A 14,947-nucleotide genomic window follows, 5' to 3' on the forward strand; every position below is an offset into this window, starting at 1 on the left:
GCAAGAAAGGCGAGCGCGCGCGACGATCGCTTTCATCCGCTGCGGCTGTGCCATCGCCGCAGGTAACGGCATGACACTTTTATGACGCCATCCGGCGGAAATCGAGCGACCAAATTTGAGGAGGCGGTAAACACACCAGTCAGAAGGTAGACCACGGGACAAGAAACAAGATGAATAGTTCGCAGTCACGGTTCGCTGGAGAGGGTCCCTCTTAGGCATTCGAGGAGACGCGTGCGTGAGCTGTGGTGAGCCTATAGGTTATTGACGCTGATGATCTGGTTGATCCACCCGATGAAGGCGGACACCTTGACGTAAACCCCCGGGACGTCGGCTCGCCCACAGCCGAAGCCCCAGGACACGAGGCCAGTGAGCTCGTAGAAGCCGTCCACGTGGCACACCATCGGGCCTCCGCCGTCGCCCTGCGTGGGTCGGTGCGGTTAGCGGACGCACGAGGGCATGACGGGGTCACACGAGGGAACTGTCTTAAATCAATGCAAACAAACAGATGAACCAGCAGAAAAGTGAGTGCGCGGGCGAGCTGGGGAATCACAAACGGGACTCAAATCTGGGATTAAGAAAACAGAAAAATACAACACACACACGCAGGCACGCAGAAAAAGAAATGCAGTGGTATTTCGATATATTGATCAAACCGATACACGGAAAAAGTAAGTTTTAGGAGGAACGCAGACGACTCTAACTCCAGCCTCCGCCTTCCAGGCGACACCGTGTAGCGTCGCTACGTTTTCCTTTTGGGCCGTTACTTTTTTTCTTGTTGTGTTTTTGAAACTTTTTTAGCTGGTGAGGAATCGAAACGTCTCGGAGTCTTCCATCCTGCCTCTTCAATTTTATTATCTTTGATGTCCTTCCTTTTTTATTTTATTTTTCTTTGAGAGTTGCGTCATGAAAGCAAATACCCAGCGAAGTCGGAAGAATAAAGAACAGGGAAAAGGGGGGTCTCGGGAGGTCTCGGACCCCCCGTCGATTTTGAAGGGTGGTCTGAGACTCCCCGCCATAGCTTTGGCGTTGGTAAAACATAAGCATAAGTACTTCATCTCGTAATCAGAAGCGAACACTGTATCCGAGCCCCGCGACTGCCAATAAACCGTCCTAGTCTCTTGGGCGTTCTCACAGCCTTTTCTTTTTTTTTTTACCCACGCGTTCTTTCTAATTACATCTCAGCCACCATCGCAGTCAGTAACGCGCGAACTCGTGCAATTTCATTTGACGTGTTGTTTTAAGTTTGCCCCCTTGAAGTAAATATCGCACAGCAATGTTGAAAACCGAGTCAGTTGGTAATGATTCATTATAAAACGGAGCGCACAAAAACACAGAGACAAAAAAGACCTACGACAGACAAGCGCTCGTCTGTTGTAGGTTTCTTCTTTTGTCCCTGTGTTTTGTGCGCCCCATTTGCTTTAATAGGCAGTTTTATCATAGTTTTACAGCATATACTACCGTGGGCACAGCAAAAGCTTCTCAACGTGAGCTTCCGGTAGCAATGCCAGTCCGCATGGCAGGTCAACGATATAAGCTAAAACGGCCTTATGCAAGCGCGCGAACGATCATACGCAGGGCAAAGCAAGGCAACTCCCATTGATTATATGCGCAATATGGAGTAGCGCACTTGCTGCATGGACACGCGTGAATATTTCATTTCCGTGGTGCGCGCCCGGAGGGCAGCGATGGCGCCCAGATTGGCCGTTGGGAAGGATAAGATTCCATTCGGCCGAGGCAGATAAGGCGACGGCCGACGCCGTGGCGTCGACCTCCAGACGCGTAGTCTTCGGGGAAGGCCGTGCCAAGATGCCTCCGCGAGACAACCGACCACCATTCCGAGAGGAATGCAAGCTTTGAACACGAGCCCACAACTCTTCTGTCACACGGAGTTGGTTAAGATCCCGGAACTACTACACACAAAAAATATTTCAGACCGTTAAGGGTGCAAATCAACTTCTCCTACAGTGGCGAAGACCCTAAACATATATGGCGCAGGCGATCTTAGCAGCCTACTGCACTCCTTCTCCCGAACAACAAGTTTACAAGCAACAAACACGACATACAGTTCTCACATGCATAGAAAAGGCACATAGACATACTATGACTCACGCACTGTGTCACGACTCTTTGGACTGAACTTAGGGAGACGAAGGGCGAGTGTAAGGGCAGAAACGTCAGTACGCCGAGCTCTGGTTGAAATTACTGGATAGAAGCGCCGAAGGACACGGACAAAGTGAAGCAGGTAACGACCACACGGAGCGCACTCACAACTGAAAGTTTATTTGACAAAAAACACTGACTTGAATGCTTTAATTAAACCACGTCACTTGTAGCCACCCCCCACTGTATCTCTCTCTCTCTCTCTCTCTCTTTCTCTAAAAATAACATTTTCTTATCTAACAGTGCCACAGGCGGCTCACTGATACACTTATCGACGCCCCTTATTTTGACGCTTCGTGAATTTCTCTAGTTGATCTTCCTCTGTGTCATCTCAGGATGGTTGTGTTTGAAAACAAGGGGTGCACGAGCACCGATCGCAATGCACGCGGCCAGATGCCCAGGCGGCGACTGTTTGATTGCTGCAGCGTGTTCTCTACTAGCACGGTCATTTACGCAGCGGCCTGTTTGCCGTATGTAGGTGCGCCCGCAGGATAGTGGAATGTCGTAAACGACAGAGGCTGTACATTTCAGAAACTTCTTTTTGTGTTCCTTTTTGCATTCGTCACTATTTCTGTCCGGAGCATTGATTCTTCTGCACAATGACGAAAGCTTATTCGGGGCCGAAAAAACAACCTGTACGTTGTAACGCCCCGCAACTTTTTTCAGATTGTGGGAGATAGCATGAAGTATAAGGAATGATGGCCGGTCTTATTTTTTGCCTTTAATGAAATTTTTGTGGAACACGGCTACACCTCCTGGTCAGGCCATCCGCTGCATCAGTCAGGGACTTTTGAGGAAAAACCGGACTTACTAGGCGATCGATTTGTATGATCGAAGCTCCTGCCCATTTCATGGTGACATGATTTCTTCAACGCAGTTCCAGATTTCTACCTTTATTAAAGCCCACCTGTCGTCACTGAAATTGCATGATGCGTTTCTGATCCGTAGCTCAGAGGAGGTGATAGATTTTTTGAAGAATGGGACCAGAAAGAAGTGTGATGCCTCCTCAATTGATGTCGAAGATCTTTTTTACTAAGTTCCACATCAGGCTCATTTTAGTGCAGTAACCAATTGTATCGAGAGCGCGGGAGAAACGGCCTTCCGGAGCGCGTGTGGTTCGAGTGGGGAACGCTTCATTGATCTCCTGTTTTTCTATCTTGAACATACATTTGTGTCTTTTGATAATGATGTGTACGTACAAAGGCATTTGTATTAGGGCGAGAGTAGCCCCTGTAGTGTGTGATATATTTTTTAGCGCATTGTGACCGAGCTATACCCGAGAAACTCGGAAATAATGGCGTTTTCAGAATTTTTCGATATGTCGACGATTATTCGGTCATTGTCGTTCCACCTGAAAAGCTCACTGATAACGATGTAGTTGAATTGGTGGGTGTTTTTGCGACCTGCTCTCATGGTTTGAGGTTTACGCATGAAAGAACCTCGGGGGAGGGGGGGGGGGAGGGGTGCAGTTTCTAGATTTAAAACTCACGTTTCTAGGCGATCACACCTGTTGGGCTTATGAACCCCCCACCAAAAAAAAATGTGCTACGGTACGGTAGCACATTCTTTTTTTTTTTTTTTTTGAGTGGGGCTTTGCCAATTTAAAACTGGTAAAAAAAGGCATGGCTACGTCCTGCTTCGAGGCTGCTTTGAAGAAATTATGTCACCATGAAATAGGCAGGCGCCTAGTAAGTGCGGGGTTTCCGCAAAGTCCCTGACTGATGCGGCGGATGGTCTGAGGTATAGAAGTGTTCTACAAAAAGTTTATGAACGGCTAAAATTAAAACCGGCCATCATTCCTTACCTTCATCCTATCTCCCACAATTTGAAAAAAAGTCGCGGGGCGTTACAACGTTCCAGTGTTTTTTTTCGCCCCCGAATAAGCTTTCGTCATTGTGCACGAGAATCAATGCTTCGGACAAAAATAGTGACGAATGCAAAAAGAAACACAAAAATAAATTTCTGGAATGTACAACCTCTGTCGTCTACGACACTCCACTACCTTGCGGGCGCACCTACGTACGGCAAACAGGCCGCTGCGTAAATGACCGTGCTAGAGAACACGCTGCAGCAATCAAACAGTCGCCGTCTCGGCATCTGACCGTGCATAGCGATCGATGCCCCGTGCACCCCTTGTTTTCAAACACAACCATCCTGGGACGACACAGAGGAAAATCAACTAGGACAATTCACGAAGCGTTTGTCATCAAAACAAGGGTCGCCGATAAGTGTATCAGTGAGCCGTATGTGCCACTGTTAAAACATGTTATTTTTAGAGAGAGAGAAAGAGAGACAGGGGGGGGGGGGGGGGGGGCTGGGAGTGTCATGGTTTCATTAAAATATTCACGTCTGTTTTTTTTGTTGTTTTTTTAATACTCTTTCAGTTGCGAGTGCGCTCCATGTTGTCGTTACCCCCTTCACTTCGTCCCTGTCCTTCGGCGCTTCTATCCACTCTTGAACCAACTAGCCCAACTGAACATTTTGTTGCAGGTTGAAATGATCAGTGGGTAGAGCTCAAGCTAGCTGCCTTCAAACGCACTCGTCGAACGTATTCGAATGCGCGTACCAAACGCCGGACGCCGACGTTCCGCGTTCAAAGGCGACTGCGCTGCACTCGGCGAACGCGTTCAAATCCGAAAGTCAGACGCTATACGCCGGCCTTCCGCGTTCTAAAGCGTTTAACGAGTGCAGTGGAGACAAAGGGAGCTAGCTTCGAGTCTACACACTCATCATCCCTAAAACGATGCTCGGTGTTCTGACGTCCGTGCGCGTGCTCTCGTTTCTCCTCTCTCTCAGTTTCTCGACGCAAATTAAGCAGGATTGTGCGTTCTCGGTCATTAAAAAAGTAAAAAAAAGGATAAAGTATGCTAAGTTGTGCGATGCTATTTGTGTACGGGAAGGGTGGTTTGTCAGCAACGTTGCTGTCAGTGACTCATCAGTGATATCACGACGAATTCCTTATCAAGTTGTTAGTTTGCCTTCGGGATCGTCTTTTGATAAGCTGCAAAAGGGTTCAACATTCAACCGACTTTTCTGGGGTGAAGGACGAAAGCTGCGTTCTTTTTGTGATAATCATAACTCTAAAAAGTAATTGCGTTGTGTGTATGTTTATACAGCCGGACGTTGGTCAGCCCTAACGGGCGGCTTAATTGTCTCCCAACTCTGGATGAGCAATTTAGCCAGGGCAGTACAACCGCTAGCCTGGGGTCTTGAACGTGCACCACGCTGTAGTGAACACATGACCGCACGCTGGTACGATGCTCATGCAGGTCAAAACAGGGGAGGGGGGGGGGGGGGGCTTTTCGCTGGAATCCGGACAAAATGATGCTAGACAAAATGCTCCCTGGCAAATTTTGAGGCATAGTTTGTTTAGCGATAGATAATCCCTGGGAAGGGGAACAAGGCGCACGAAGACCAAAATTAATATCCCAACATAATTAGGTGACTGGTGCGCGACTGAAAAAATCTGCCTGGTCCTGGTATCCAACTAGGAATCTCTTCATTTCCAGTGGAGAGCTCTACCAACTGAGCTAACCACGAGCTAGACGTCAGTGAGCAAACGGGTTTTAACAGCTGCCACCAGTAGCACCAAAGAGGGCGAACGGCCTGCATTTTAAGGTTATGTTGTTAATGCAAAAGTGCAGCGAGCTGGAAAATAAAAACGATAATATTAGGGTCTGTGTTGTTCAGCTCGCTCCATCTTTGCATTAATTGCATTAACATTATAACCTTAAAATGCAGGCCGTTCGCCCTTGTTGGTGTTAGACTGGTGGCAGCTGTTAAAAAACGCTTACTCTACCGACGTCTAACTCTTGGTTATCTTATTGGTAGAGCGCTCCACTGAAAATGGAGAGGTCCCTTACAAGGACTAGGCGGATTTTTTTAGACGCGCACCAGTCACCTATTTTTGTGTTTGGAAATTTGTGTTTGTCCTTTGCCCTCCTTGTTCTCCTTCTCCAGGGATTATTATCGTTATTCTTGTCCGGCTCGCAGCACCTTTGCATTAATTGCATTCACATCATAGTTTGCTTGCTCTTTAGAGGTTAATCGATTTTTCGTACCTGCAGCAAATTGGACACGGAGAAAAAATGTTTTGCTGAATTACTTACATTACGAAACGCAACCCATTTTAAAGTTCATTGAATTTAAACCACATTGCATGCCAGTAGCTGAGCCACGAATGAAAACGTAAAATATAGAAATAATATTCGAGTAGATATATAAAATAATGTGTCTATAATATTTGAGATATTCAGCACGAGAAGAAAAACGTGCCATAAGAAGCCATCCCAAAGAAATAATTGACGTAAGGTCGGTCTGTCTTTGAGGAGCGGCGACACTAATTTACACTGCAGATGAGAAATTTTGCCAGTGCAGTACCACTGCTACCCTGTTGTCTTTAATGTGCGTCATGCATTAGCGATACACGACCGCACACTCGCGATCACAAATATAAAGTGTGTGTGCATGATAATGTCTAATTCATCATGTTCGTGCGTTATCTTGAAGCGTCATTGTGCTTATATTACGTTTAACTAAAGTCACAATGCAGACGACGCTACAAGCTGATAAAACCAATTGAACAGTGTTGAGAACAAAATGTACTAATTGTGCTCGTCGACTTTTTTCTGTATGTCATTACCATACTACTTCAATCAAGCGCAGCGTGCATCGCGACCTTGCGCTTCTAGTGGGTATTTGTGTAGTGACTTCCAAGCTCCAGCTTTGCACAGTGCTCGGACTTATGCGAATCGGAGTCTTAGAGCCAAGTGAGCGACAATAGACTTCAAACTAACTTCTGGGATTCTTAAGCTGTTTCCTAAAATATACTCCAAAAATCTTTTAAAAAAATTATTAAAATATACGTTACACGTGCGTTGAACAATGCTTCAGTGTTGACGGAAATTTCGCAGAGTAGAGCTCCCAATGGTGTCAACAAATCACTTGGGACTATTTTGTCCGGGTTTGCGCCGAGGACCTTTTTGTCCTGGACCATTTTGACCGGGACCATTTTGTCCTGGACCATTTTGACCGGGACCATTTTGTCCTGGACCATTTTATCCTAAACCCCTTTTCGCCCTTCGCGCTCGGAGCTGCGGTGCGCTAACACACTCGCCCACCGATCCCCCTGGTTTTGTGTGCTAAGTGTCCTGGTCTTCAAAGAAACAGTTTGGAATCGAGTTATTCTTATATAAAGGTCAATTAGTAAAAACACGAATCTTTGTTTTACTTCTCACAAGCTTGGCCTCCCTCTAGTTTAGGAGTGCATAAATACGACCGATTTATTGCGCCTCAGTAGTCTGCAAACTCAACAAGTCAACTCTTACGGTTTTGAAAATGGGAAGGGAGGAAAAGCGTACCAAAGATTATATCAGCGAATTTCACGATTTTCAGGCGTGGCCTTTCGAAGGAAATGGTAGCAACTGCAGTATCATGTTCCTCTTGTTTGCAAGTCTGCCGCACGGCGATTTAGTCAGATCACGGTAGGGCCGTGATGCGCCTCGGAGAACACGTTAAGTACGCACGTCACGCCAAGCTGAAAGCTGCATGGTGAAACCGGTAAGTGCAACTGTTATTCCAGTCGCATAACCTTAATGTAGCTAGAAATACAGTAAGACATAAAAACACGTGCAACTAGTGTTGCTCAATATACAATTCAGATAAACACGTTTGTAAAGAGAACCCTTTTGTCGATGCTTCTGTTGGAACGCAGTATTATTATTCCAGGCTGTTCCTCGGTTCAACTTTCCTTCAATCGTCAATGACACGTGCTGTCGAAAAACGAAAAGCCCAGGACGTCTGCAAGACCCTGTGTCAGACTGCAATCCCGCTGCACCAAACAAAAGGCCCGCTTGAGGAATTCTTTCGCCGGCGCTGCCCAGCTGCCAGGACTACGCCGTCTTCCACCCAGATGTACAAGAAATGCCTTCGGTATACGAGAACGGCGTATTAGCAATTCGAGACAGCGTCCGGGACTCTCTAATTACAGTGAAACTTGAAAAGTCCCCCCGATCTCCAAAGACGCCCTTCTGTTGCTGACGGTGACATTTCAGGACCCTGCTTTGCCAGACAGAAGTACGCACATTTATGACCTGAGAGTGCTACCCCAGTGTAATGCTTTAAATAAAGACATAGTTTTGCAAAGGATTCTACTCCATTTCGGTAAGCGCATCAGCGATGTTTCCATGCTCGTTTCGGACTCAGCATCTTACACGAAGAAGCTTTACTAAGATCTCTGTCAATCAGACATCGACCATTTGAAACAATACGCGTGCAGAATGTCTGCGCTTGGACAGTTTCACGTCCGCACACGACTTCGTTATGCACGCCACAGCGATACTCAAGAGATATAGAGAGTCCCGAAGGAAATTTGAGCCTATGTATAACTCAATAAACATGGAAGATAATTATTAATTCCCAGCCACTGTTTGCCCTACACGGAGGTTTTCTTTCTATGAATCGCTCTGGTGATGTTCTTGACTACATTTTAGCCTTTTTGAGAAGCTCCAATGTGCAAGGGGAACAATGAAAGAAGCTCCAGGCCATAATTGAGAACTACGTAACACGCGACCTTCTATTTAAAGTATCACTAAATAAAAAAAGAAATGTTAAAGGGTTTAATGGGACACTATTTTTGTAAATTTTTCTACGCAAAAATAAAAGTTATACAACAGAAATTGAGCAATATTTACACCGTTAGACGCGATTTAGGGGGGAGTAGCCCTGGGGTGCTATGTTGCGCTTTTTGGACCCCCAGGAGACTAGGGAGAAGGAAGTGACGCCAACAACGCAGCAAATGCAGATTTGATATTGATTTTGTTTTCTTCTGTCAACATCCAATCTGCGTTTGCTCTAGTCTTTGACGTCACTTTCTTCTCCCTAGTCTCCTGGGAGTCCAAAACGTCCAACATAGCCCCCCCTGCCATAGGCCCCGCCTATGGCAGGCCGTTTCTAGCGGCACCTGGCGGGCCGCTAGAAACGGCCCGCCAGGTGCCGTTTCTAGGCTCTCATCGCACGGCAGAGATTACTGACGTGCGAAATGTTCGTTGCAAAAAATTGTTTCTCCGTGCCGCAATGGTATTTTCATCGACAACAGTTTTATGTTTGAGAAACAAACAAAAAACTCTAGATGTAGTCATCATTGTTTTTAAAAATGTTCTGAGATTGCCTTTTTCTCTTTGGCTTTTCCCATCGTCCGATGCCATAACCTCATTAGCGACGGAACGAATTGGGTTGTGTGCATGTTTATACAGGCTAGAGCTTGGTCTGCCTCAACGGGCGACGAGTCTCCCAGCTGTAGATGAGCAATTTAGCCAGTGCAGTACAACCGCTAGCCTAGGGTCTTTAACGTGCACCACGCAGTAGTGATACACGACCGCACGCCGGTACGATGCTTATCCAGATCGAAACGGGCAGGGATGGGGATTGAACCCAGGATCCTGGGTTCTGCAGCGCGAGCTTTCGCTCCACGTGAGCGGCGGAACGACAATTATTAGGATGCTCTAGTCATTTTCGTTCGAAGACCCGATAATGTGCACTACCGTGGGTTTCGCGAGACCGAGTCGACCGAGTTTTTGGGGAGATTAGGAAGAGTAAGAGAGAGGGAGAGAGAAACTTTATTTAAAAAGGTCGCTGTTTCCTTCTTGGGCGTTGCCCTCAGTGCACGGCTCCGTTGGCTTCTGCTATTCGCTTAGCCCGTTCAATCAGCCGTCGCTGATCGTCAGGCACTGTACTGGATAGCGCAGCTTCCCAAGAAGAGAACGTAGGATGGGGGTATGGGTTTGATGCCGTTTCCCAATGGGGTTGGTCAGGTCCATGTGGAGTGGTACAAGGTGGGTTGTGGGGATTGGCAACCCGGACAGATGTCTGGGTGTCTGTTGGGGAAGTATCGGTGTTAGTGGCATAGGTTTGGGTAGGTGTGGGTCTGTAGTAAGCACCATGCGATTTCCTCGTGCCGGGTCAGTGTCTTGTGTGTGTGTGTGTGTGTGGGGGGGGGGGGGGAGTTTAGCGCTGGGGGAAAGTTGGTATACTGTAGTGTCTGGTACTGAATTCCTCTCTCACTCCTCGTGCAATGCCCGGAGGTTATTTACCAGGCAATCGCGTGTGCGCTCTCATTAACGGGAAGAGAAGCATGGCCTGGTGTTTATATAGCGCGGACCAGTGGTAGCAAGGAGGGGTCATGGGGTGATATAAATCGTAATGTTAAATGGAAGAGGAAGTTTCTGGCTTATGCTCTACATACCACTTGTGAGTCGGTGATGATAGTACATGGGGCCTCGTAATCCTTCATAGTGTGATATACGTGTGCCAAGGCCAATGCAATAGCTACTTCTTCCGAGGTGGTGAATAGGAGCTTGCCTCGAAGGGGAGTACGTTGTCCTCTTCTGACCGTATGAATCGCACACGGCTATGCTCATATATCTGAGTAATGCCGGATACTCTGCCACGTCGGTGTAAAAGGTACATGGGTCGTTTCCGTGGCGTTGGAGAGCACGTACTCTGGCCGCTCTCCTTCCGGCATTGAGCTCTAGGTGCATGATGCGTGGGAGTGGCATTACCCGCATCCTGGCAGTAATTGCGGGGGGGGGGGGGGGAGGGGGGGGGGGGCTGTGGGATTTTGGAGCTTTTATAGTCCAATCTGCGGAGGACATGTTGTCCTTTCTTTTATGTAGCTCATGCGGGTGCGTTGTCCGGTTGTGTGGGCTTCGACCAGTTCCTCAATTGTATTGTGCACGCCGAGTTCGAGTACTCGTTGTGTTGAAGTGTATGGGGGGAGCCCAAAGGCCGTTCCTACCGCTGTGCGGAGAAAGATGTTGAGTCTAGTTTGTGGAATGGGGCGTGATATACTATCCGGCTGATGAGAAGTACTTGCACAACCCTAATGGTATCGGTTCCTTTGAGGCTGCCTTTTTGTTGGCGATTTTGAGTATGTAGGAAACTATTTTGAGGCATATTGCTTTTTTTTTTTTTTAGCAGCTGCACGGTATGGGTATCTTTCATATTGGCTTGGAGGTGCAGGTCAAGTATTCTTTGACGCTCCATTTTTGCTATGGGGGTGCCTTCAAGGTGCATGGTGATTTCGTCTGGGGTGTTGTTCTGTTCGTTAGTTTTGCCAGCTCCTCAGATGAGTAGAAGTTCCGACTTTTCAGCTGTGCAGCTGAGTTCTGCTGATACAGCAACTTTCTGGGTGGTGTCTACTGCTTCCTGGAGGTTGTCTCGTATCTGGCCGCCTGAGCCCTTGCTGGTCCGTATGGTGATGTTGTCGGCGTCGAGTGCTTATTGAATGTTGGGTACTATGGCGAGGAGATTAAGGAGCCCTGCCATGGCAATGTTAAAAGGTGTTGGCGAGAAGATTGAACTTTGGGGAGTGCCCTTTCCCGTGAGCAGGATTGGGTCGGATCGATGATCGCCGATCCCCAAGGTGGTGGTACGGTCGGATAGGAAAGCCCGTATGTATTCGTAGATCTTCAATCCGCAGTGGCGACAAAGACACAATTCAAGATGTCCGCTATGCCACATGTGCCCGCTTCGCGATGGCGCTTCTCGGGGGAGGATGATATCTTGCTGCTGCGGGAAGTATAGTTGCGACCAATCGGCTCCACGACGGCGACAGGTAGCGATTTATCGCAAACACGCTAAATACTGACCAGAGAGAGAGAAAAAAAAAAAAAAAAGCTTCACAGTTCGTGCTGTACGCGAATGATGCCACTTCTGCTCGGCCACTCTTGTTGTGAGAGGACTGAACTAAAGTAAGTGGATCGTGGGAAAGTAGCGCCAAGCTCCACACAGAAAGCAAACATTTGTTCGCTAAAAAATTAACATTATATTTGGAGAGCGACGCTGATAGTTTTATTTTAGGTAAGGCCTAGTGCTTGAAAGAATCGTTGCGTGAGCGCTCATAACGCGTCGTAGCTGTCGTAGCAGATGGTGAACGTTCTACTAAAGGCTGGTTCACACATTTGCGTACACCGCGTTGCGGTGCGTTGCGTCGTGCAGCACAGCACCTCCTCATTGGCTGGTCGTAAGTGTCGCCATAGCAACAGCTCGACGCAAGCAGTCTTACCGCTCATTCACACTGGGAGCGCATCCGCGTTCGCAAAGCGGGTCATTGAGTGCGCGTGCAATTGTACTGTATCTTTATACAACCGCGTTCGCAACCGCTTTGCGAACGCGGATCCGCTTCCAGTGTGAAAGAGCAGTTAACGAGACGCAAGTGGTTGCAGTCGCACTTGAACGCAACTGTGTGAACTAGCCTTCAACCTTGAAATCGCGGCTTCGCTATACGATTGATGTAGAGCGGAGGTCGATTACGTATACCGTATCGGGAAGTGACAGAACTCGAACGATGTACTTAAACCTGCTTATCACAGCCAATGTGATAGGGGAATTCACTGTCAAGAACGTTGAGAAAGCAAGCAAGAAGTGCGAATATAAGGAGCCACACACTGCCTTGCTGTCAGTGATGACAGTTTCTATTTCCGTACAAGACGTTCGCTTGTTTCGCGGCCGGGTTTCTGCAACTTTTCGCCGACATTCTGCGACGAAATCGTCGCTCAAAATGAGCATTGCAAGTTGGCTGGTGCGGCGAAAGCTAACGATGCGAGAGAGGAACAAAGACAGGAAAAAGGATGCGAGAGGACAAAGTAGCGGAGAGCGAGGAAGCACCGTGGCGGCAGCGAGCGCCCCACTTTAAGTGTGGCCGGGGGCTCGAGAGGCCTCGTTTGTTCCCACCGAGTCGCGGAAAGGGCAGGCCCCTGTCACTTGACGAGTGAGTTTGGCCGGCGTGCTTTTTTGTGGGACCACTCCCACGTGATCTTTACAGCGGCGCGATGCCCAAGACTCCGAAGAGAGCGCTTGGAGAGAGTCCTGCTTTATTGTTTTGCTCCTGGAGTCGAATGTCTGCGCGAAGAGCAAGTCGTCTGCTTCTTGCGCAGGAGTTGCGGTGACGTCAGAAAGACGCCGAGCTCTGATTGGCTCTTATTGAAGGATAGTGGGTAGACCTCAAAGCAAGCTGCTTTGAGGTTACTTACTATCCTTCGTTCCAGAGCTGGGCGTTCTGACGTCACCACAACCCCCTACAAAAGAAGCAGACGAACTTCCAAATCCGCAGCCCGGCGTCCAATAGACCGATCTCACTAAGCGTTCGGCGCATGCGTTGCGCCGCTATAACTTTAGCTCACAGGAGGCAGACGGCCGTGCACGCGAGGGCTCGTGCTGTCTCGTGCTCCACACGCGCAGAGCTCTAACCTAGTTGTCGCACGCATTGCGATGCATTGCGGCAGCGGTGGCGGAGTCAAACTGGCTGGTGAGATCGGTCTATAGACTTTCTCTCGAATTACCCACTGCATCAAAGAGAACGCCGGGAACGTAGGTACGCGTGCTGCTCGCACTGGCGTCTGCAGCAGTAACTGTTCGAAAGCAAAAATAAACCTCCAACAAATAGCACTTTGCACTCAAAAAAAAAAAAAAAAAAAAAAAAAAAAAAAAAACTTCAACCAATGGAACTTGCACGTGCGTTCATCAACGCCTTATTTAGATTATTTAATTCGAATATTTTATGCAGAGAAGGCGAGCGCGTACAGCGTGTGTGCCTACGTTCTCGGCATTCTCTTTGGTGCTTGGGTAATTTTGCGAAATGTCTATTTGCACAGCCTAGCACGCGCGCGTTCGTCGCTTCGAAAAACGAGAAAATCACGCGCCGTGCACACGAACGCTGAAAATGGCACTGGCCAGAAGCTCGTAATTGGAATGAGGGAGAGGGGCAGACGAGAGGGGACGTCGGAGCACTGAGCTCTGGTTGGAATGATTAGCGGGTAGACGCAAAGCTAGTTGCCTTTGACTCTAGTGCACCATTCGAACATGTTCGAACGCCCAGCACCAGCATCTGGCGTTCGCGTTCGAACGCGTTCGACGAGTGCAGTTGATACAAATGCAGCTAGCTTCAGGTCTACCTAGGGTGCCTTCATGTACGCTTTGCTTGGGGTGATGACATCTGGCCATTTTGTTTCGAACGCTTATTTTTATTTTTTTGTTTTGAAGCGCGTGAAAGAGCGTGTCCCTGCACGCGCTCGTGGCGCTGACTGTGCAGCGACATTTTGTTTCCTGCGATTTCTTTGAATTTTCCTTGTGAGCGCGTGCTGTCAACACCGGGTACTACAAACGATGGCATCATCCTAAACAAAATGACATTGAGGCACTCTAGCTCTACCGACTAACCATTCCAATCAAAGCTCGGTGCTTCGACATCCCCGCGCACTATCCTCTCCTCCTCTCCATCAGTTTCTACTCCTATAGGGCTCGGAAACTTTCGGGAATTGCGTAATTTTATAAGCCCGAAAAACATGAATCATGTAGAGATTCGAATGCCGTTTTCTAATGGAGACGGGAACGAAGGGGCAATTGATTCGCCAGTCTGTTGTTTACTTTTTTTTTTTCAGGATAAATATAACGTCATTAGCGTTTCACTGCGATATATAATTAATTACCAGAATCAAATGAATTTCGTTGCTTCTGGCACCGCACACTGAAATCTTCAAATTCAAAGTACCTCATAAAAAAAAAAAAAAAAAAAAATCAGCCCGTCAGAGGTTTGATTACGCGAACCTTAAGCGTGTTTCACATGCAGCGATTTTGGCCCTAGAGCGGCGCGATTTCTGTCGTCGCGGCGCTTCTGCCGCTGAACCGCTGGTGCTGGCCAGAGCGCCGCGACGGCAGGAATCGCGCCACTCGAGGGCCAAAACCGCTGCGCTCGGGTTTTTGACATTCCAGTGAACTTCCGGTCCCATTA

The 14,947-nt window shown here is 48.0% G+C and overlaps 1 protein-coding gene across 1 annotated transcript in view; it reads right to left on the reverse strand.

The window, feature by feature from the left end:
- Positions 1-251: 251 nt before the first annotated feature.
- The window catches only part of LOC8033872 (protein masquerade), a 40,547-nt gene continuing 25,851 nt past the window's right edge, over positions 252-14,947 (reverse strand). Inside the window, exon 5 of the mRNA XM_040217954.1 lies at positions 252-419. Within this exon, the coding sequence (XP_040073888.1) occupies positions 252-419 (168 nt within the window). The remainder of the gene's footprint in view (positions 420-14,947) is intronic.

This window comes from Ixodes scapularis, unplaced genomic scaffold (genome assembly GCF_016920785.2).
Source record: "Ixodes scapularis isolate PalLabHiFi unplaced genomic scaffold, ASM1692078v2 PGA_scaffold0__279_contigs__length_252992795, whole genome shotgun sequence".
NCBI classification, from domain to species: Eukaryota; Metazoa; Arthropoda; class Arachnida; order Ixodida; family Ixodidae; genus Ixodes; species Ixodes scapularis.